The sequence below is a fragment of the Brassica rapa genome, chromosome A06 (genome assembly GCF_000309985.2).
Source record: "Brassica rapa cultivar Chiifu-401-42 chromosome A06, CAAS_Brap_v3.01, whole genome shotgun sequence".
NCBI lineage: Eukaryota > Viridiplantae > Streptophyta > Magnoliopsida > Brassicales > Brassicaceae > Brassica > Brassica rapa.
In genome coordinates this window covers 19,937,670-19,962,859 of record NC_024800.2, presented here as the reverse complement: position 1 = coordinate 19,962,859, position 25,190 = coordinate 19,937,670, and the positions used below count along the sequence as shown (strand labels likewise).

The window sequence follows — 25,190 nt, the reverse complement described above, 5'->3', positions numbered from 1 at the left end:
ATTTTTGATTTTCAAAAATAAATTTTGAAAAAAAATTCAAAAATTAAAATTCAAAAAAAATTTATACATTTGCCACTTTTCATCTTTGCCACTTTTCATGGTACCATTTTTCATCTTTGCCATCACTAAAGGGACATTTTCAAAAATACATTTTTCATTAAGTGGCAAAAGACTCTTATACACTTGTTCTCTCTATATATAAAAATTATTATTTAAATAAATAAAAAATAAATTAAAAACAAAATTTTTTATGTTTTTGAATTATAATTTTTCAAATTCGAACTTTTTATAAATCTTTTTTGAATTTTTTTTTGATTTTTTTTTCGAATTTTTTTTTTCAAAATTTCTTTTTGAAAATAAAAAAAATGATATTTGAAACTATTTTTTAATTTTTTTTATATTTTTTAAAGTATTTATTTATATGTTTTTTAGAATACTAAATTTTACATTCCAAAAGCTCTACTCTACCCCTCAACTCTAAACCCTAAGTCTAGATAAATTAACCCAGGGGTATAAGTGTCTAGTACAAAATGAAAGTGATACTATGAATGTGGTATTTGTGGCAATTTCCCATATAATAAATAATTATTTAAATAAATAAATAACAATTTTATGTTTTCGAATTATACTTTTCCAAATTCCAAATTTTTATAACTTTTTTTTGAATTTTAATTTTTTAATTTTTTTTTCAAATTTCTTTTTGAAAATCAAAAATTATTTTTGAAACTATTTATTTCTTAAATATTTTTAAGGATGGACGATTTATTTCTCCATGATAACTATCATATAACATCAAATCCCCACCGAACTATGACCTCATTCTAAATTTCCATAAATTAAAAATTGCAAACTTATTTCTCCATGAATCAATAGTTCGAAACTTAATTATCCATAAACCATGGTTTAAACTGGATTATTGGTTTTAATTGGTTACTCCTAATCAAAAAGATTAAAATCAATTAAACCAAACCAAAATCCAGTTTTATATATAATTTTTTTTTCATCTTCTTCAGAGGCCTTCCTTCTCCTTTTTCACCAACGTCGTTAACCCTAGCCATGGCCAAAAACTGATCTTCTCTCATGATCAATTTATTGGTGAGAACAAAAGCAGTATTGGAGTCATCCCGAAACCTTCTTAGTACACAATACCGTAACTGGTCTTCCTAAAACCGAAAAGCTCTGTTGCTCCCGGCGTTTCTCCTTCTCTAACTCTTCACTCATCGTCTCTGAGCATCTCCTCAGTCCAGGCTATAATCTCTCCTCCTCTATTGTCGTTTAATCAAAAACGCAGACATCACCAACGTAAATCCGTCAATATACTGCGGGAGAGACTTGTAGTTTTGGTATATATGCATATGCTGCGGACATATTTGATGGTTTCCGGTGAAAAATATGATTTGGGTTTAATCTAACCGACATGTTGATGAATTAAATCTTGAATTTGGTTTCTGGGTACTTAAGCCTCTAAAAAAAGACATGGGTGGATATCCTTGATGAAGGAGATAATGTTGATTTGGAAGAAGAACTTAAGTTTGATGTTTATTTAAAAAAAAAATTGCAAAAGAGATTTTAGTACATCACGGAAACATAAAAAGGTTTACGGTGGTTTAGGTGGGGAGTTTACGCATTTGTTTTTACAACTGAAAAAGGTTCTGTTTTGTTCATCAGAAAACAAAGATACATCACAGATGGAGGCTGATAAAAAAATCTATACTATACTAAAAGAGGATAATCTCCAATTCTAACATGTCGTCAGCATAAATAATCATCCAATCAGAATATTTCATTTTTCGGGCTGGGCTTAAATTTTTTTCTGAATTGACTTATGTGTGGGCTTCTTTTGATTTGGGATTGAGCTTTAAGATCATCTAACAATTAGACCTAGGTCTACGACCCGGAGCTGAAGTCGCGTGTCTCTTCTCGCCTCCTCTACCACTTCGTCTTCTCTCTTCTCCTCTGCCACTTCGGCTTCTCCCCGTAAACCATTTCGACTGAGTTTTAATCGATCTATCAATACTACTTCTTTATGGTTTCATTTCAGCTCCCTTTTTCCTCCTTTTTTATATACTGCTCCATTCCTGTTTCTTCTATCAATTTTCTCTTACACTCCTTTAAGTTTAATTGATATGATCGTTCTGACTCCCCATGTCTCTCCTCCTATATAAAGACCTTTTCCGACCTCCAAGCTCATTCAACAACATCTATAAAATGGCCTCCTCCAAGGCAAACTCAACCGGCAAAATCTCTAGCCAAGTCTCCGGCGGATCTATTTTTCAACGCCATCACACCAGGCCTCTCTGACTCAGAGTTACGCTTCATTTTATTCCACTTATGGGAGTAAAGAAACATGGAGCTCCGTATTGGCTTTGAACTGCAGCTCTTCAACAAGTAGGTATGATCTTTTACTGATTAACATAACCCTATATTGTTTTCTCTGTGTTTTATAAATAAACAATAAACATCAAATATTAATTCTCAAATCGTTGCATCAAATATTTATAATAAACTAAATATGTAAAACATAAACATTTAAATGTTGTTTTATTTAAATAAATATATAAAACTAAATATTTTAGAATAAAATATTGTATAATAAAATATTTTATAATAAACATTTTTAAATGTTGTTTTATTTAAATCAATGAGTATTTAAATCAGCTTTACTAATTATAATTTAAAAAAAAAAACAGATTCTAATCATAAGAAAAAATATATAATATAGATATATAAAAATATGTGATGCTGAGATTAATAATATATTTTATAATATGTTTTACATATTTAGTTTATTATAAAATATATTATTAATCTCAACATCACATATTTTCAGTGAATATTATAAAATATTAAATAAGAGACATATAAAAATACACATGATATAAATAACACATATAACAAAAAAAATATGTGATGTTGAGATTAATAATATATTTTATAATAAACTAAATATGTAAAAATATTTTTGAGGATAACTAAGGTTTAAAAAATTCTTTATTAATTTCACATTGTTCACTATCCCATACATATTTTAGATAGTAGAAGACAACAAATTGTGAGTTTTATTCATTTTAATTCAATTTATTATTTATATTTTATAACATAGATGTAATATATTTCAATATACATATAAAATATATGTTATTTGTATATAGCCACGGGCGTGGCCGGGCAAAATCTCTAGTAAATATAAAAATTGGATTTTGGTTTGGTTTAATTGATTTTAAGTTTTTTGACTAGGAGTAAACCAATTAAAGCCAATAATCGAGTTTAAACCTTGGTCTATGGGTAATTAAGTTTCGAACTATTGATTCACGGAGAAATAAATTTACAACTTTTAATTCATGGAGATTTAGAATGAGGTCATAGTTCAGTGGGGAACTGATGTTGTATAATAGTTATCGTGGAGAAATAGATCATTCACCCTATTTTTAATGTATTTTTTTATATTTATTAGAATCATAAATTTCACATTCCAAAATTTTTGCCCCACCCTTCAACTCTAGACTCTAATTCTAGATTAGTTAACTTTAGGGTTATAAATGTTGTATTCCCTATTTAAAAGTGAGGGTAAAAATGATCAATGTAAACATGAAAAGTGGTATTATGAATGTGGTATTTTTGGCAATTTCCAATAACTTAATGTGTGGAGTATATGTTAGGTGGTAAACTATATGATATGGGTTGTTTCCATATTTGAGAGCTTTAGATACATTAAAACTATAAATTATAATATTTATTAGTTTATAAAAAAAATTAGTTTTTAGAGTTTTATAGATTTATATGTTTTGAATTATATTTTTATGCAAAAAAGAATTTTTTAAAGTATGTTTATTAATTAAATTTTGCAAATGCAAATTTCATGTTATTTTATTAGACCATTTGATATTGAAATTATGTACCTTAAATGCAGATGGAGTTTTTACATGAAAAATAATAAAATAACATCAAAATATGTTGAGGTTTTTAGAAAAACTACAAATAAACTACTGCGTGAAAAAACATCAAATATTTTGCTTATATATATGTAAATTTTGTATACATTATTTATTAATTTATGTCTATATTGTGAACATATATTTATAAGAGGTTTTTTGAAAAGAATATATTTATTTTACTGAATTGAGTCATATTTTACACTGATCTAATTCTAAACCAAAAAAATAAAGATTAATTTTTTCATGTTGGTAATTTATCGAAAGTTAAGTTATAATTTTTTTTACAATATTTCTAGTAAAAAACGTTGAGAGTTTTTATGTAATCTGAAATAAAACGTTTTTATGTTTTCAAGAAAAAAACGTTTTTACAATGGATACAACAAAAGTTGAGAGTTTTTATGTAATCTGAAATAAAATCTCAAAGTTTATCTTACTAAAAACCATGTTTCCATGGCTTTGGTATACTTGCACACTCCCATAAGACGCATGCTAGAGATTCGGTTTCTCACTGCCTTGTCCACGCTCTTGATCAAGGTTGCAGGGCTATTAGGACTTTCTCCATGTCTTCTGCCATTCCGTTCCTTCCAAATAGCAGACAAAGTAGCTTGGAAGACGTATCTGAATAGAAATAATCGTGTCGCATTGCTTGTCTGGTCTGTTAAGGTCCGGATGATCCTTTCCCATTCGTTTGTATAATGCATCGGTAGTAGCTTGATAGTGAGGTTCTTCCAAGTTTCTTCTTTTATGAGTGTTATTTTCAATGTAGAGTTCCTACTTTTGTTGAATTTGTTGTTGATGTTATCATCTATCCTGTTTGCATATATGTGACTTTTGAGGGGAGTTGTTGACCATCAAGCTTTGACACCCAGTCAGTTGCTCTTGAACCATTTCAGTTAAGTTAATCTATTTATGTACAATTTGTCAGAAATTCTTTATACTAATTGTATGGATGATAATTCACAATGTTGAGAAATATATTCTTTTTAGAAAAAGTAATGTTGAGAAATAGGTACCCGTTAAGTAAGAACATGTCAGAATTATTTGAATTTGATCCACAAATACATTTTGGAAGACGTTTGTGTTGGACTTATCCATATTTGTGGATACCTACATAGACTCTAGCTAGATCGATGCCAAAAGAAAAATAAAGACTCTAGCTAGATATTAGAAGATAGCTCAACCTAAGGGTGATTCTTTATGAGGTGTGTGTTGGTTTGCTGTGTGCTGTACTGTTTCAGATGATTACAGACAAAACTCCAACATAAGGCCAAAGTTGTATTAGGCATTTACAACGACATTCCATTTTTATGTTTTTTTTTTCATAAGGTTAAAGCTATCCAAATCCGCATATATATATATATATAAACTCCAAATGTAAACTTATATATGCACCTGAAAAGGGTGTTTCTAAGTAGGTCTATAGCAACTCTGCTTGGTGTTTACGTTGAAGCCACCGTAACAGAATTGAGTATTCCATGGACACCACCAATTTCTCGGAAAGTAGAGTTGCGATCCCGTAGAACACACTTATCCAAACAGTCGGGCCTCTGAACATTGGTTCAATGTTGTTATTTTAGTATTCATAAAACAACCATGAGATCCACAACTTATAACATGACTTTCCAAGCACAGAGGCTTTAACATACTGTTATAACCGCAGGTTTACCATAATATGCTGAATAGTTTGTGTTTCATCATCGTAGGTGGTTTTGAACATCATTACTTCACCAAAAATATCAAACATGAAAGCATGAATACGTAAAACATTACAAACCTTTGTGAGAGCTAGAATTTAACGTTGAGGATCTCACCTTTGAACCGATTGTGAGCTTCTGTTGTGGATTGATCCCATACTCATTTGGGATTACACCATTTGCAAGTAACTGAAACCACACCACATAACTGGCTAATCAACATAGTTCATGGTCAAAATGCAAAACAAAGATGTACATGTACAATTTAAGTTTCAGAAAATGGAAGAGAGACTTCAGTTTTTGTATTCAGTTCATACCTGAACAACTTTGAAGAGTTCGTGTAGTCCTTTCAAGTTGAGATGAGAATTATGTAACAGCTCGTACCTAGCATTGACAAAACGTTGCATGCATGATATTCAATTCTCTAATTCCAACTATCAGTGCCACAAGAAACTGATGCGAAAATAAGGATGAAACTTGACAAGCATTGACACTTACTCTCTTCTTTCGTTGTAGAGTTCCTTTTCGAGTTTTCTCCACCGGACATACATCAAACGTAATCCTTCACTACCACAAGGTAATCCAGCAGCAATCTGGCCAACGTCAATGTTTGACTTCCCAAGGGCCTTTGCTTGATCATAGGGAGGGATTACATCATAAGCGCTAAGCGCTAGGTTCAGTGGGATTCTTGTCTTCATCTTTTGCAAGTACCTCACTTGTTCAGTCACCTTTTTAAGCTAATTTTACCTATGTATTTAGAAAGTAAACAGATAAGTAACATTGTGTATATATTTTGTGCTACAGAAACGGTCCTATGGTCGAGCCAATGCATTTAATCAAACTAATATCGAGGCAAAGTTCACAAACTGACCTTGTTAGTATGTGGTTGTGTTCTCTAGTAACATCATCTCATTATAATTGCGGAACATGAAGGCCTCCATTGGTTGAGATGAATGGTTTCTGTAATCTCGACCATGTTGGTATGTTGCGTGAATCAAAGAGAGACGGGTGCGTGGTTAGCTTAAAGTACTAATTAGTCCTTGTCACATTGAATCCACTCAGCTCATACATCCTTCCCTCTCTTGAGGAGGTGTTGAAAGGTGTTCAAGCGGTGGATGCTAATGGAGCTCGAGATCAGAGTAGACTGCATTCCATAAAACACAGTCGCACATTAGAATCTATTTTGGAATAATGATCTTTTGAAAAAACAGATTCACTGAAGATAACATACATGTTTATCAACCATAACAATATCAATCCCCCATAAGCGCTCCACCTTTCTTTAAATTCTTTGCTTTCCAAAAACAAAGGAGACAGATCGATACAGTTTCCTTACACAGACCAGCCTTCAACTCAGAAAAAGAGTTCGGATTCGTCATGAGTGTAACATCGCTTGCAGATTCTTAGGTATAATACAGGACAAAGAGACGATTTGACGCACAGAGCCATTGCTTGAATTACATATATATATATATATATATACTAGGGCTGGCCCGCCCTACGGGCGGGATTATAAATCAAAAATAATTAGAATAGTTAGAGTAAATTTCTATTATAACACTTGATATATAAGTGACAATTAATCAAATGCTTTGTTGGGCTAAAACTATACTATATATATTATTTATTTGTGTTTATATTATACTGTAAATTATTGATTTGTGTTTATTCTTGCTTATATTTTACTACTAAAAAAACTGTTAAATTTCCATTGAAATTGTGTGATTTCTGATTAAATATTTTTAACAAAATACAAATGATCACAAAACGTAAGAAAAAAGTTTACAGTAAAATATATCCCATATAAACAAATTTATAGCATAAATTTTGATTTTAATAGTTGCATTATATTTATATTTTTAATAACAATTATTAGGTAGTAAAAAGATAACACTATTTGATTTTTTGTTAATACATATAATACTCGATAAATGATATGAAATACTATATGAAATACAAAGCCTGAGAGTCGAACAGACTGAGTAACTACAAAGAAATAGTTAAATTTTGTTCACCTCAACAGTTGCTTCGCGCGGGACGTAATTGAGTGTTAAGATCAGACATTTCTTTTAAGTTTTGAAGGATTAGTTATCTATTTTTATGAAACATTATTGATAAGTGATCTTTTTATATAACATGTTACGATATTGAGAGCCGGAATATGTATAGTTAACTAAATTACATAATTATATAGTTTAGGAACAATGAAATTATATTTTTTTATTTAATGATGTGTTCCTTTGTTTTGTTTGATTTCATTGAGATCATCTACTATCATATGTTTTCTTTGTAAATTTTTTTTATATTGTGGTTAATCAGAACTTTGTAATTATTTGATTAAATATTAAAGTTCAAGAAACAATGTTATGACATCATTTTTCTTTTTCTTTTTAAATGTATCGATACTTGGTGATAGTACTATGGATGGTATTTTTATTTTTAATTTATTAGATAATTTTATTGTTTAAAAATAAAATATTTTGATTATGTATAATCACTTCTTGTTCTTTTCCATCTATTTTCATATTAATTTTGTAAGGTTCTAGTTTGGTACGCACAAAAGAAAAAAATATTTGCGAGAATAGATATTTTTCCGCTGGTCTGAGTTTGATGAAACATGAGAAATAATATCAAAAATGTATTTCCTTTCCTTTTGTTGTTATGATTTATTTAGATATTTTGGAAGTTTATATATATTATAAATTAGATTATGCATTCTCACTAAATTATTGTTTGTTGGCTTATTTTTCGTAATTATATGGTGTATTTTCAATATTTTTTTCATTTTTTGATGTTATATTTTCTAAACTCTAATTTTAAACTATTTTTTTGTAAAAAAAAATACTTGTTTTGATTGTTCATTAATCATTGGTTATGGTTTCCATTTTTCTTTTTTTGTTAATTTCTTTAACTTGAGTTTATTGACAAAAAATAAGCAAATTTCATGAGAATTACTTCAAAATATTGTACTTAGTTTTTTTTGTTCTAAAAAATTATCTGTCTATCCTTCAAATTTCGTATTTAAGTATGGAAACCTGAATAGTCCTCGACTTAATTATCACATCAAGCACGATTACAAAGCTAAATATACATTTTTAAAAATAACTCCATATTAAATAATAGTCTCTCCCTCTCTCCATCTTTTTTTTTTGTTTAGTAAGTCTCCTTGACCAAAAAAAAAGTAAGTCTCCTTGACAAATAAAAAGTCTTCTTAACAAAACCTATGTCTTCTCTATTACTTTTGATGATATATATGTCCAACGATCTAGGACTCATAAAAGCTCGAAAGAATCTAAGGAAAAAAAATCAAAAGCCCAATTTGTATTTTCTCAAAGTTACTGAAATGAAAGAATTGATATATAATTTGTGAAATTTAACGGGAAAAGATGTGCAGATGAGATGAGAGGCTTTGAATAATATCCGAATGTAACTTATGGACCATTATTAGCTGTGGTGTTTCTGAAAAAAAAAAACCGTGGGAATTAATAGTGTGTCGTAGTCCGATTTTCAGCAGTTACCTTTTCATCACGAAATAGTTAATGTGGAGAGAGCTTAAAAAATTGGTTAAATTGTTACGGGATCTTGTACTGTTGTTTGTTGATTGACTTTTTTGGTAGGTTTAAAAAATTGGTTAAATTGTTTTGTATGAAACCTATGTCAAATGATTTTCTATATACATTATCATCGCGTTTAGGATGCTATGGCCAACAAATTTAACTAACTATCTACTGCTCTGATTGTTTGAATGGCTGCATGTTTTATCTATTGTTTCTATTGTTTGTGGTTACATGTTTAGAACGTTCAGAGAGTCAACAGAGTTGCTAAGAAAGTGTCTATATGGTATATTAAAAAGCAAATTGAGAATATGGGACTTGGTGATGTCATCATCATGTACATACTACACAAACTTCCTTACACTGTGCCAAGGAAAACCAAAACATAATTCATTCACTCGCAAGAAAGGAAGAAAAAAACAAATTCAGAGTTTTCTTATCTTGATTGACAACGATCCGCACAGATCCGTGTTGACTAAAATTCATACGGATTTCAACATAAGACCTTGAATCTAAACGAAATGGATTAAATTCAAATTCATAAACAGGATGTTCTCCAGAGAACCTGAGAAGGTATGAAAGCAAACCTGGAGGAACGGATTTGACTGGTATGTTCATTAACGTTGCAAGACAGCTTTGATGTAAGCTGCGTAAAGATCCCTGCGTTTACATTAAAACATTACATTGTTTGTTGTGACTAAGATGACAGAGTAAACGTGTAAAATATTTTGGTGTTTTGGAGAAAAAAAACTTACATGGAGTCCTTAATTGCGTCTATGGCAGTTTGTGCTGGGAGGAAACCTTCAACGTCCACTTTTCCTTGTAGCTTACTATAATATGCATATTTTAATTAAAGCAATCCAATCATATGGTAAGAAACTTTATATGTAGGATGTACTATACATATAAATGCGTATGATTATAATTTACGAAGGTGAAATTTGCCTTGCCATTAAAGTACATGACGGTTTGTTCCATGGTAGTGAAGTTTGTGTGAAGAATAGAGAGATAAAGATCCTCCAAAACAGCAATAGTATCAGTTGTCTGGTCTTCTTCTTGAAAGTATCTTGATCATGGCATCAAACCTTAGCAGCTTCACCTCCACATCAGGCAAGCACGGGCTTTTGTGCTGTTTCCTACCGAGGCCTCCTCCGCCACCCTCTGTTCAGTTACATTTCCAGAAATAATTACCGGGTAAGCAACTGAAGTTATTAGTGAAGAAGAAGACATTGTCGTGGTCATGTCTCTAATTTGCCTATTAACGGTTTCTCCAAGGATTCTCCGACGCTTTTATTAACTCTAGGCATTGTAGAAGGTGCTCCAGCTCTCTCACAAACTCTATTGCTCCACCTATGATCAACGCTTGATCTCCCTGTTATATACATGCATATTAAAAAAGTTCTAAGATAATATATGAGTTCAATCACAAAAAAAAGAAGTATATGCCTGAAAGAAACCTGAGTATATATATATATATATATGTGAAGAAATCTTATTATATAAAGAAATGTTTCTCTCCTTTTCAGCCTGCCACGTCATTAAGTAGTGGAAGGAGAGAGCGACACGTGTCCACCTTCTCTGAGTTTCGTTGCTTTTTGTGTAGCTTCATTTTGGGCTTTACGGGTTTAATTGTAGTGGCTCCCGACATTCATTAAGTGCCCAATTGAAATTAATAGCCACGCTCTTCGTCTTCAAGGAATTGCGACTCCATTTCTAGGGTTTATTTTGTTCTTCAGCCTCTGATTTTATCGTCCTTCTTCTTCGATCTCTAACAATGGAGTTCCAGGATGGTGTGATAGTCGAATCGTCATTAGAAATCTTTGGGTCGAGCTTTGTTGGCGTCGTTTCGTGTTAGGTTCTTCTCTCTCAAACATAACGGGATCCATTAAGGTCGCCATTAACAGCCATCTTTACTCCTTCAACTCCAGATCAATCGTTCAATGCATATTATCTCTCTGGAGGCGGTGGATATACACCTATAAAAGGTCAGCCTTCACCCCCTGAACATCATCCTCACAACTCCAAATAATACATATATCTTTCTGGCTTAATTGATAACTTTCTGCAGGAGCCTCTGCTAACTGGATCGTTCCTCTGTGCCCATCATATTGGTAATGCCTGATTGATCAGGTAACAATCATTAAAACCCAAAATTATGTCTTCTCTACTGGATGTTTCGCATTAGTAAGAAACCAGAATGAAAAAGTTGATTGAAAGTCAATTGACTGTGAAGTTCATGGATTGTTCCTTATTAGGCAATAAGCTTTATAATCAAGTACGAAGCCATGGATAAAGATTACTAGGTATATAAGTTTTCTCCATATCTTAATAATTATTTCTTATATATATATATATATATATGTGAAGAAATAATTATTAAGATATGGAGAAAACTTATATACCTAGTAATCTTTATCCATGGCTTCGTACTTGATTATAAAGCTTATTGCCTAATAAGGAACAATCCATGAACTTCACAGTCAATTGACTTTCAATCAACTTTTTCATTCTGGTTTCTTACTAATGCGAAACATCCAGTAGAGAAGACATAATTTTGGGTTTTAATGATTGTTACCTGATCAATCAGGCATTACCAATATGATGGGCACAGAGGAACGATCCAGTTAGCAGAGGCTCCTGCAGAAAGTTATCAATTAAGCCAGAAAGATATATGTATTATTTGGAGTTGTGAGGATGATGTTCAGGGGGTGAAGGCTGACCTTTTATAGGTGTATATCCACCGCCTCCAGAGAGATAATATGCATTGAACGATTGATCTGGAGTTGAAGGAGTAAAGATGGCTGTTAATGGCGACCTTAATGGATCCCGTTATGTTTGAGAGAGAAGAACCTAACACGAAACGACGCCAACAAAGCTCGACCCAAAGATTTCTAATGACGATTCGACTATCACACCATCCTGGAACTCCATTGTTAGAGATCGAAGAAGAAGGACGATAAAATCAGAGGCTGAAGAACAAAATAAACCCTAGAAATGGAGTCGCAATTCCTTGAAGACGAAGAGCGTGGCTATTAATTTCAATTGGGCACTTAATGAATGTCGGGAGCCACTACAATTAAACCCGTAAAGCCCAAAATGAAGCTACACAAAAAGCAACGAAACTCAGAGAAGGTGGACACGTGTCGCTCTCTCCTTCCACTACTTAATGACGTGGCAGGCTGAAAAGGAGAGAAACATTTCTTTATATAATAAGATATAGTGGACGAAAATAGTTAAAAAAGTGAGGGAAGGTGAAAGGATGAAGAAGTTGCGGATTGATGTGAATAAATGCCATCATTAACCTCTTACAGTTAATCGATGAGGAGTGGAGGTTATTAAGATTAAGGGCCTGACTGGTTTAACCGCAGCGGTTGCGGTTGCGGTTGCGGGAGTTTGCGGATGCGGGTGGTTGCGGTTTCTAGCGGTTTTAAGAGATTTGTACGACTGGTTATGCGGTTAGAAATTTGTGCGTTTGCGGGATACTTATGACTGGTTAACTACCAAATGCAGCAGCAGTTAAATAATAAATTAACAATATTTACATTTTATACAATTATAAAAATATCAAAAATAATAATATTATAATAAATATAAAATTTATATTTAGAAAGTTATAGTTTAAATTTTTTAAAAATATAGAAAATATTTTTATTTTAAAGTTTTATAATATTAATTAAAATTTAATTGAAATATTTTAGCATTTTTATAATTTCAGTTTAATTTTTTTATTGAATTTTTTTATTTTTGTATTTATATTGTTTTGGAAAAAAAATAATTTTTTTTATCCTCCCGCAAACGCCCGCAACCGCAAACGCTAGCTGGAACCAGCTTTTGAATTTATGAGGTTCAGAGCGATTTGGAGCGATTTGGAGCGGTTTAAAGCGGTTTGAGCGATTGTTGCAAAACGCCAGCAACCGCTACCAACCGCAAAAGCTGCGTTTGCGGGTGGTAGCGGGAAAACCAGTCATATCCTAAGTGATTAACTCCATCAGTTACGAAGAAGCAAAGTTTGACAAAAGAGACGAAGTGACAAAAGGGTTTCGTTGGTGGGCCAACAATACAGCTTATGCTAAATACGAATATAAGCCCAAATAAAAGTTTTGGTATAATGGGTAACAGAGCCGCCCATAATAGTTTTCTGAAAGTTTTTCAAAACGTAAAAAAATCTACTCTAGAGAAACAGTCTTAATAAATCTACTTATAAAAATTGTTTGAACTCTTTCATTTTTTAGTCTAACCTATTATATATAGCTAAATCTTTTAACCAACCTATTTTATAGCAACCAAATAAAAATCTTCTACATTTAAATAAAACATATTACTGTTTATTGACTTTAAATATTATAATCTAAACTGTCGACCTATAGCCTTTTAAATATGTATGTAGGTTTTGTATGAACCATTGTTTTATTAGTAATGTTTATATAATATATTTGTATCGAATGATGGTATGAAATTATTATAAACCAACATTATACCTCATATAACAAAACTTTAATGAACCATATATTAGATATCTATTATTTAAATGAGTCAGTGTTTTCATCATAAAAAATATAACAAATTAGTGTTTTCATCAAAGCATTTTAACAACTTACAGGTTTGGTAAAATGTTCATACCTAAGAGAGAGTTATATAAGAGTGTACATATATTTGAACAAAAAAAGAATACATACAAAATCTTATAAAAATTAATTCATGAATTATATAATTTAAATAAATTATTTTTTTGACATCATATGATTTTGTAACATAATAATTTACAACATTTTCAAAATATTAATTCATAAATTTTGTATATAATTCAAAGAAAAACCCGCGCTCTCAAAGCGCGGGTCAAAATCTAGTTGTTTCCTTAAAACAAATTTGACTTGACAAGTGTCATAAAATGGTTTTTTTTTTCTGATGATGTGGATGCATGAAAAGAGAGACAAGACTAGGTAAACATCTGCGCTACGCTGCGAGAATTGTTTCTGTATCTACTCTATTAAAATAGAGTCATATTTTTTATCTACCATACACAAATCTATGTTAGACCACATTCATTAGAAATTTAACTAAACATCCTAAAATTACTCATATATAATATTCTCCTAACAAAAACAATATACATTTAAACAATAACATTTCTAAGAAAACATAAATATATTGTCATTAGGTAATTATCATTTGACTGTTTATAATATTTAATATAGACCATATTTTATATATTTCAGTAACTAATTTTAAAATTAAATAGTATAGCCCAATTCTTTTTAAATTATCAAATTAAATTTTTATATAAAACAAAATAAATAATATTTTATTGGTTGTAACATTTTATGTTGATACTTTTAGTAAAAATAAAAACATTAAACTTAAATATAATATATTAAATAAAATAATATTTTAAAATATAACAAAAATAATTTAATTTATTTACATAAAAACATTTCGAGAATAAAAACTTCTAAACAAAGAAGCTAATATTTTTTTTAGTAATTCATATAAAACTAATGTTTAAAATTAAACTATTAATATTGATGTTGTATTTTAAATAAATAAAATAAAATACTTTATTAATATATGATTTGTACAATATCATCAAACAAATTTCAACAAATAAAAGTTTTCAAAATAGAAATTATATACATAAAATTGATATTAGATATATATCTTTATAACATATTTTATATTTTAAATATTAATTTAAAATATAAATATATCCGCACGGATGTGCGGGTTAATATCTAGTTTTTTATTAAAATATTTTCAATTTGATAATTGTTATGTGTTTAAATTTAAAGTTATTAACATTTGAAGATTTTTTTAGTACCAAGATGTTTAAATTTAAAGTTATTAACATTTTTATGTAGTCTTTAATCTTTCTCATGTGGACATTGGCGATCAGACTTTTGATTGGGACGAGTCAACATTGTAACGACCTGACCCGGCGTTTCTTTTCTAAATCCGGTTTGTCTGGTTCAGTTAATTAGTTTTAGAACCTAAGCCAATTATTTAATCCTTCTCAAGCCGTGTAGGTATTTTATATTGACGTAAGTACTTTTTTCTCTAAAACCTGTGCCGCCTCTTCCATCCCATCTCCTTCTTCGATCTGTCCAATTGTATACCTCTCTCTTATTCCTTCTCTTCTCTACTTCTTTTTACTTACTTATGTTCTTCTTTTTATTTGACATTGTAACCGTACCGATATGATGAGGAGTGTTGCGATCGTCACCATCTCTTGTCTCAATCATCAACCGCCTCTTCTCACTACAATCGCTCGACGCCGGAGTTATCACAGTCCACCGGAAAGCTGTGATGTCACTGCGGAGTCCATGTTCTATCGCCACTCTTGTCGTTGTGTTGTTCAGTCGTGTGCCAAGAGGAAGGTGTTGTCCAAAGAGATGTGATCTGTCATATCTCTTCACCACCGTGAGTTAAGCACAACCGAAGCTCACAGCCATGTCATCAGCCACACCCTTTCCGACAGAACCACCATCATCAACCGTGAGCCTTGCCGTGAGGTTAAGTGCTCTTTATCCAGTTACTTGTGCTGCAAGTAATAGTTATAAACCCTAAATATAATTCTCTTTATTGTATATATATTTCATGTATTTTTGTTTTTTTTTCTTTCGGGTATGTGTGATATTGATGAAAAATAGAGATCTACGGCTAAACTAAAAATATTGCAGGATGAGTTTACTTGGTTATGATGGAGTTATCAGCCACACCCTTTCCGACAGAACCACCATCATCAACCGTGAGCCTTGCCGTGAGGTGAAGTGCTCTTTATCCAGTTACTTGTGCTGCAAGTAATAGTTATAAACCCTAAATATAATTCTCTTTATTGTATATATATTTCATGTATTTTTGTTTTTTTTTCTTTCGGGTATGTGTGATATTGATGAAAAATAGAGATCTACGGCTAAACTAAAAATATTGCAGGATGAGTTTACTTGGTTATGATGGAGTTATCAGCCACACCCTTTCCGACAGAACCACCATCATCAACCGTGAGCCTTGCTGTGAGGTGAAGTGCTCTTTATCCAGTTACTTGTGCTGCAAGTAATAGTTATAAACCCTAAATATAATTCTCTTTATTGTATATATATTTCATGTATTTTGTTTTTTTTTTTCGGATCTGTGTGATATTGATGAAAAATCGAGATCTACGGCTAAACTAAAAATATTGCAGGAAGAGTTTACTTGGCTATAATGGAGTTATGGGTGTCCGAAATTGGTTTTATATTAACAAAGTCGCTAAGAGCATCATTATCCCAAAACCCCTTAAAGGGTCTCTTAATTAATTTTTAATAGTTTTTAAAGTGTAAAAGTGAGTTAAGAGACTTAGAAAGAGATTTGAACATTTAAGTGGTTTATTGCAAGTCTCTTAATTATGGGTTCTTAAAAAAAATTGTTTTAGTAAAATGCTTGACAATAGAATCCTATCTAGTACATACCCTTATCCAAGAAGATGTAAGCATAATGATAAGCACTGCCAGCAGATGGACAATAAGAACAAGCTCAGCATAGCAACAAGCGGAGAGAGAGCTGCTACTCCAGCGATGAAGAACGATACAGCAAGAGCAGGTCCTGTGTGTTGTCTAGCTACTGTTCCCACTAGAATATACACTCCTGCTCCAATTGTTGTTCCAACTCCTTCAAAAATTCAACAGAGGTAGTAAAAGATCAATTCAATTGACACAATATATGAGAAAAAGTTTAGATATTTGTCTCATACCAATAGAAACAAGGTCAACGGCTGTTAGTTTCTTGGCAAGCTGATGATGATGATGATCATCTCAGGGTTTAGTTGAAGATTTACATAAGTCATCTCACCTGTACATAATAAATCAATACCAATCAGTTCACAGACACATTGGTGCATCAGCTTTTTAGTTAACTACATACTGTTATGAACATGACCTGTAAGAAGTCACTGGACTTAGTCCTCACATTGAACATGTAGATCAAAAGAGAGACAAAATCTCACCTTTTGGATTAAGTTCTTGTCAAGCTCAGCTTCCGTAAGAAGCATATCAGCACTTGGGTGTCTGAAGAACAGAAACTCCCTCTCTCCATCAGCTCTTAACGCAACAAAGCCGAGAGCTATAAATGCTTTGTGGTCGAATCTCATCATCTCTAAGCGCCAACGCAGCAGCTTCTTTTTCATCATCATCAACAGCAAAGTACTCATCTCTAAGCGCCAAGGCATCACCGTATTTGTTCTTGAGCTGGCCGTTGACATACTCCTCTGTCTGATCCATCGCTATGTGCATATACCCATCAAGACAAGCAAGAATGCATGTGCAAGAAAAAGTAAAAGAGAACTCAATATTAAACTTAACCAGAACCTAGAAAAAAACTGATAGTTTCAGATTCAGATTAAGCAGTGTACACCATAATTCAGAAACTAAAACCGTTGACTATCTATTTCGTCTCCTAGTAATCAGTTTCCTCATCGATAGCTACAAAACTATATGATAACCGAATCACAAAACGATCCGACTGAGAGAGAGAGAGAGAGAGAGAGAGAGGCGTACGACGAGTTCGGTGACGTCAAGTGGATGTTTGCCGGATTTGAGGGTGGAACGCCGAGATCGAAGCAGTGACGGACTCGCGAGGGATACGTCGCTCGTCAGGGAGATTGATCGGAATGGCTCCGGCGCCGCCGTGTAACGCTATCTCCCACCCCACCATAGCTAACGGAATCGCCTACTGATTCGTCCTCGACGATCAATCACGACGATTTGGATTCGAAACCCACGGATTTCACCAAACCAAGCCGGGAGAGAGATAGAGAAGAAAGAGAGTAGGAGACTTCCAGGTGTGACGCGTGTCCCCTAAGCGACGTCTCTTCCTCCTCCTAATTAAGCGACGTCTCTATGATAAATAGGTAATTTTCATTTTTTTTTAATCACAATTAATTTAAGCAACCCACTTAAAAGACCCCGATAATGATGCTCTTATGTGTAGTTTACTAAAAATGATGTGTAAAAATGAAATACTTTAATTAATTTTTTATTTTTTTTCATTTATTGACATGGTTGTGTTACAGGCTTCTAAAAATCTGTTGCGTCAGAAATTTTGTTTTATTATTGTGTTGAATACTTTTGCTGGACGTTTGTTAAAAAAAACAAATACTACTGCTGGGCTAAATGGGCAAAATAGCTACAGAGACTAGACAGCTATCTCATCAAAGCTCTGTCGCCTTTCACATTACACGATTTTTAATATATTCTGTAGCTTGTGAATATCCTTTGTACACGACACACTCTTCTCGTCTATAAAAATAAAAAAATAACACTAAAATACATAGATCTGTGTGTAGAAAATTCATCATAACATACTACTTTTATATCGCGCTAAGGTTGAATATGGTAGGACTTTAATCATGATCAAGTACCAAAGTTTTAATGCTAAAAAGGATCAGCTACTATCTGCACTGAATAATAATCGTGTATATCTTTCTAATATCGACAGTTAAATGTGTGTGTGATTAACAAGCTAAAACCATTATTTCACACAGTAACAATTTAAAACATAAGTATATGGTAAAAGTCCATGCTCTGAAACTCGCTCGGAATGACCGATAATGCGGCGTATAAACGCACAACGGTGATGCACCGTGGTGTTTTGACCTTACTCAGCCATAAAATCAGAGAAATTTTTTTTGGGTGAAATTTTCTTCAACATTGACACTTGAATCTTAAATATGTCATGTTTTATTGCTAATATCATGAAAACTAAGTGAAAACGAGACAAATCACCTAATTAAACAAAAAATTAAGTTAAAAAAAATCATGGCGGCTAGGCTTGCAAACGAAATGAGCTGAAATAAGAAGATGAAGAGTTAATTACTCTTTTACCCCTCATTAAATAAACACAAAAATACATAAAATTACATGTTTGGAACGTTGAACACAGATTGCTGGATATTTCTCCTATTAAACAAACCGCTACACTATCATGATACCATGTCTTAGTTTACGAAACATAATATATACGAATAAACGCAAAAAAAAACCTATAAAAAATCTCCGCGTACTCTTCAATTTTTTTCCGATTTTCCGTCAACTCGCTACGCCCGGGTCAGCCGCAGCCTAGCGAGTTTCCGAACAGAGGGTAAAACACAATAAATTTCTTACGTAATTGTAAAGAATTGGTTTTCTTTTGCAACCATAAACTGTTATTATATCCTATTTTATCTACTTTATAGTCATGATCATGTTAAAATACAATTATTATACTTAAATTAATATGATAAAAGTATATTTAACTGATAAATTTATAAATTTTATTTTCATAAATATAAACTATTTATTTTAAAAATATTATATGATGATTGAACGGCTTAATACTATCAAACTATATAATACATGTCTAAAAATTAACATATGTTAAAACTTTTGTATATACAATAATATATTATCTAAAATGAATAAGCATTAAAAATATTAGTAAAAAGAAATCCAGCTTTGAAAAACGAGTCAGAATTTAGCATAAATTAAATAGAAAATAATTTTTAAATTTGTTTTCTCATGAATATATTAATTTTCTTAATAACTAAATTCAAATACAATAAGATAAATATATAATAAGAACTGACAAATATAAGCAATTGATTGATTATAACATATAAATTATAAAATTATTGTATTTGAAATAGTTATATAAACATTTAAGTATATGATTAACGTTAAAAATATATACCACTTATGTTCTAAAATAATCATTTATATATAGAAAAATGAAAATAAACACCCGCGCGGCTGCGCGGATCAAAATCTAGTCTTATATATTAAAACAGAAATCACAACTTTGATTGATGTGTGATCTTTTAAAAAAATAGACCTATTACTACAAAGTCATGTTACATTTAATCTCTAATTTTATCATTATTATAGATCTAAATAACCCACTTTCTAGATTATAGGAACTAAATAATATGTCTAAAGCACAATATTGCTACATAATATGAACTAAATAACTATCAATCCTTTTCAAGCAAAAAAACGTGATTTGTAAACTCTGTTATCAATTTTTACTTCCATATCATGTACCATCGTGTTTGAAAGAGACTACACAGAGCATAAATATTTCTCGAGACTTCTACACCAAATCAGATACATTTTTAAAACTAAATTGATTTCACATTGATTTGTGTTTTATATATAGTTCATTTACAAAATATAATTAAATGTTTAATTAAATTCTTTATAAAATTAAATTTCTTTATAAAATTAAATTTCTTTATAAAATTTATATACGAAGCTTTAAGTTTAGTTTTTGTTAACTTTCTTATTTTTTGAAATGTTTGATTATCTTTGGGGATGATAATATTTTAATATTTTCCAAATTATATTTCTATTAATTTATTCAATAATGAAATACTAATCCAACAAACAAAAAAATATATAAGAAGAAATAAATACATGTGAAAGTTTAAAACAATCTATTTGAGGGAAAACAAGTATACTCTAATATTATTATGTTTGAACAACGTTAATATACTCGATAATAGAAATCTATGAAGCTAAAAGTTTTGTTTTTTAATAACTCGTGAAAGTTTGAAACAACCAATTCAATAAAAAAATATGGTAAAATTATTATGTTTTAAAAAGTGACACCTCGTATATATTATAATATATACCAATTAATAATTAAAAATAAAAGATTTATATAAAAATAAATGAAAACAAACACCGCGCGGTTGCACGGATCGAGATCACGTTTGTATCTCAATAAGCGTATAGCGAGACGCTAAGGCCATATCCAACAAGACACCAAAACACCAAATTTGGTGTGATTTCATTTCGAGCAAGACACCAAATTTGACACCATCCCACCAAATTTGGTGTGATGTGAATAGTGTTATACCAAATTCATCACACCAAATCTTTAAAATGTATATTTTATTATGCTGCATTTAATAATATAGTTCAATTATTATCCAATTTGTAATTAAACATTAATATATTGTATTATTTTTATTTTAAATTTTTTTTTACATAATTAAAATACTAAAATTTTGTTTTTATTCTTATTTTCAAAATAAATCACTAAATAACTACTATCATTCATCATTTACAAGTAAGAAAAAAATAAATAATATAAATGTGATAAAATAATTATTTATCAATTAAAATAATATACAATAAAAATATAAAACTGAAAACATCAAATAATATATAATATTACTTTTGGTGTAAAGTTTGTTGTCATTGTTGAAGATGACAAAAAATTTATAACACCAAAATACCAAATTTGGTGTAATTTTAACACCAAATTTGGTGTAATTGTTGGAAATGCTCTAACAATGCTGTTATAAACCAATAAGTTGTAAACTCTATTCTTTTAGAATATACTATTTTTGTTAAATTTTGATAGAGTGTAAAAAGTGTTATAGCAACCTGAAAAGATAATATACAGTATTAAAAAGTGGTTTAAAAGTTTGGAAAAGTCTCTCATTAAATTGTCCGGAGTCCTCTTGTTTTCCAATACCGACACTCGACTAAACTCGACTCTCCACACGTCACCAGTCACCTAATTAACAACAGTAATATGTCATTTTATAAAGATTAATAACACTAAATATAACTTGTATTTCTTGTTCATGATGTAAAATAATAAAAATGCTGACCCACATTGATACTAATTTAAGATCCGGTGGGTTAAAGCAAAGCAATTTGCATAGCCAACTAGTGGACCGACGTCTTCAACTTTTATATTATTATATAGTATTTCCTTACGTGTATCTGCTGTATATATAACACCACCCATGACCCATGTCTATATTGTATTAAAATGAATGGTTGGTCCAGTGTATTAATACTAGATTGATTATGACATCTTAATTGGAAAATATCAACGCTACTGTAGGGAGTTCATTTCGACCTTACCAAAAATCGATAGTTTACATTATTTTAAATTTTAACCATACCACTAATTAATCGAAGAAACAAAAAACACAAGTGAGCACGAATTAGCTAATACATATTTTGAGCCCATAATCACGGTTCAACTTTAACTATTGAATCCTTACGGTAGCTATGGAGCACATATAAAATTTCTATATGGTTTAATATATATAGTATACGATACCGGCTCCAGAGTAGTCGAGCTGACTACAAAAAAAATTAACTCATCAAGATCCTCGATCACACTCTCTTGAATAAACCGGCTTGGACCATCTCCATCCCCACTCCATAATTTACTGCAAAATGGAGTGGAAAATAGAGTAATGAAAAAATAAAAAAGTGATTACTCCATAAATAGAATAATTTTTTATTGTTTGTTCATACTCTATTTTTCACTCCTTATTTAGAATAAATTATAGAGTGGAGATGGAGATGCCCTTAGCCGGTGTATAACACTAATCATTAAAAATTGCTTTCATGAAATGCTGATTTTTTTTGGTAAAATGTTAAAATATTTTGATTATTTTAAATAAAATCCCCCTAAAATTCTTGAAATAACTCAGGACATATCCACACTAACCATTGTAAATTGATTTCATACAATTCTGAATTTTTTTGGGTAAAATGGTAAGATATTTTCATTGTTTTTTAATAAAAATCCCCGTTAAATTTTTGAAATAACCCAAGCCATATCCAAGACTTTCCCTAGGGTTAAGCTGTCGTCTTATTTAAAACCCGGACAAGGACTGTTAGTTCATCTCCCTCTCTCTTCTCTTTTCCTCTCTGTTATAAATTAGGATTCTCAGGAAAACAAAAATATATATACGACTCAGCTTATATTTTCCCGATAGAGAAATTCGATGATTTGAGTTTAGTTTTTTCTTTCTTGAAAGGTGTCTTCACAGCCCAGTAGAGTCTTTCTTAGATGAGATAAGATACTTCTTTGGAGAAGAAGAGAGAGACTAGTATCTTCGAGCTATACTTACTACACGTATTAGTTGTAGATAGGTTCTGATCGAACGTTACTACTCAAACGATCACAGTCTTGATATAATCAGTAAACATAAAACATTTTTCCCCTTTCTGCGCCTTATTAACTCGTTCTCGATCTCAATACTTTCCGGCCAAACAAGATGAAGAGATCACGTGGGAGCTCCGATTCTTTATCCCGGTTCTTACCAATTTGCCACTCTGCAACAGGTAAAAACAAAATACTCAATTTCTTTGAATTCTCCGATCCAGTGTTCGTTATGTATCTGTTTCAATGAGGTTAGGATTTTTTTTATATATTGCAGTTCTGTATATTAGCTACAAGTCGAGATTTTCTGTTTAATTAATTTGATTTTTTTCCAACAATTAATTTAATATTCTAAAACTGGTAAAAATGTGTGTTCTGACAATTCATATTATCGAGACATTATATTGACAAGGTTTTGTAGTGTAATGTAGTTCATTCATGACATCATATCGATTTAAATTATCCGTTCAGATTAGTTACGTATTTTAATACACTACCCTGATTATTGATTTTATCAGACAATCAATTAAGTCCAAGACCAACAGCCACCGGCTTTCTCTATTCCGGTACCGGGGACTACTCCCCGATGTTTGACTGTCTAGAAGATGGAAGTCTAGAGGACATCGCCGTCGGACACGCGTCGTCTACGGCTGCAACGGAGAAAAAGCGGCGATTGAGTGTAGAACAAGTGAAAGCATTAGAGAAGAATTTCGAGATTGATAACAAGTTAGAGCCCGAGAGGAAAGTGAAACTGGCTCAAGAGCTCGGGCTGCAACCACGACAAGTGGCGATCTGGTTTCAGAACCGCCGTGCTCGGTGGAAGACAAAGCAGCTAGAGCGTGATTACGGTGTTCTCAAGTCAAACTTTGACTCACTCAAACGCAGCCGCGACTCCCTTCAACGTGATAACGATTCTCTCCATGCAGAGGTATAATTTTTGTTTTTTCAATTGACACTTTTGATATAATTTGAACGTTTTAGGTACCCAAAAATCGAATGTTGGATGTGATTATTGTTTAATAACAATTTAGAGAACCTATAATATCTATATATATTACATTCCCGCAGATTAAACAGCTGAGAGCAAAACTTAACGTGGACGGTATCAGCAGAAGCAGTAGTAACGCGTCGACGGAAGAAAACGTCTTAGTAAAGGCGGATGAAACGGTGATGCCTAGTAACAAAGTCTTAGAGCTAAACCAGCGTCCTTTGCCACCGCCACCACATATTCCTACGGCTACGGAAGCTCCGGCATTGGAGCTTGAATACGAGATGTTGAGCATTTTCCCACGTGCGGAGATCTTCAGAGAAGATCCTGCTGATAGTAGCGACTCAAGCGCTATTCTGAACGAGGAGTATAGTCCCACGGCGGCTGAAGCGGCCGCGGCAGTTGAAATGTCGACGATGGGATGTTTTGGCCAATTTGTGAAAATGGAAGAGCATGAAGATCTTTTTAGTGGAGAGGAAGCTTGCAAGTTGTTTGCAGATAATGAGCAGTGGTATTGTTGAGGATAAAATTGTGACCAAACACACAATGGTGGGGAGAAAATTGAAACTTTTGAAAATTGTAGGGCACTTGTGAAAATATTTCTCAAGGGATATGGGGTTGGGAAATTTAATTGCCTTAAATGGCGGGGTCTTAGTTGAAAAGGGTAAATAAGTATGAGGATAAGTAAAACAACGAAAGATGGCATGCGGTTTCATGCACGTGCAGTGCAGCTATATCCTTGCAAGGTTTAAGAGCGTATGAAAAATTCTTAAATTAAATAATCTGGAGAAAACAAATTACCTGAAGATGAAATCAGTTTTCTCGAAGGTTATTTTACTTACCCCCTTTGAATGCAATAATAAAAATCTTTAAATTTATTAGAGAAAAATCTTTATAATTAAATAAAAATATTAATTAAAACAAGAAAGAAAAAAGAAAAAGTTCAAAAAGAAAAACTTTTAAGAACTCTTAGGAAATTCAAATAACACTTGTCAAGCATCTGATAAAGAAAAGTTTAAATAAAATTTTGTAATATAATACTATTATTTTTTTCTTTTAGAAATTCTTATGGTATGTAATTGATGGAACTGCTCTTTAC

The 25,190-nt window shown here is 31.5% G+C and overlaps 1 protein-coding gene and 1 long non-coding RNA gene across 13 annotated transcripts; one reads left to right on the top strand and one right to left on the bottom strand.

The window, feature by feature from the left end:
• Positions 1-303: 303 nt before the first annotated feature.
• LOC103873967 lies at positions 304-19,581 on the bottom strand. Of its 12 annotated transcripts, none has more exons than XR_004448232.1 (7): positions 17,159-17,702; positions 16,907-17,004; positions 16,626-16,824; positions 9,939-10,555; positions 6,128-9,843; positions 5,892-6,013; positions 304-5,818 (listed from the first exon to the last, which is right to left on the bottom strand). It is a non-coding gene; the product is annotated as an uncharacterized LOC103873967 (long non-coding RNA). The 12 variants fall into 12 exon arrangements; XR_004448231.1 differs by having other exon boundaries at positions 5,947-6,013; XR_004448230.1 differs by having other exon boundaries at positions 5,892-9,843.
• A 3,202-nt stretch (positions 19,582-22,783) lies between these two features.
• On the top strand, positions 22,784-24,873 carry LOC103873966 (homeobox-leucine zipper protein ATHB-5). Its single transcript, XM_009152375.3, has 3 exons — positions 22,784-23,285; positions 23,622-24,031; positions 24,172-24,873. The coding sequence occupies exons 1-3, from the start codon at positions 23,219-23,221 to the stop codon at positions 24,610-24,612; spliced, it is 918 nt and encodes a 305-aa protein (XP_009150623.1). The 5' UTR covers positions 22,784-23,218; the 3' UTR covers positions 24,613-24,873.
• Positions 24,874-25,190: the final 317 nt, after the last annotated feature.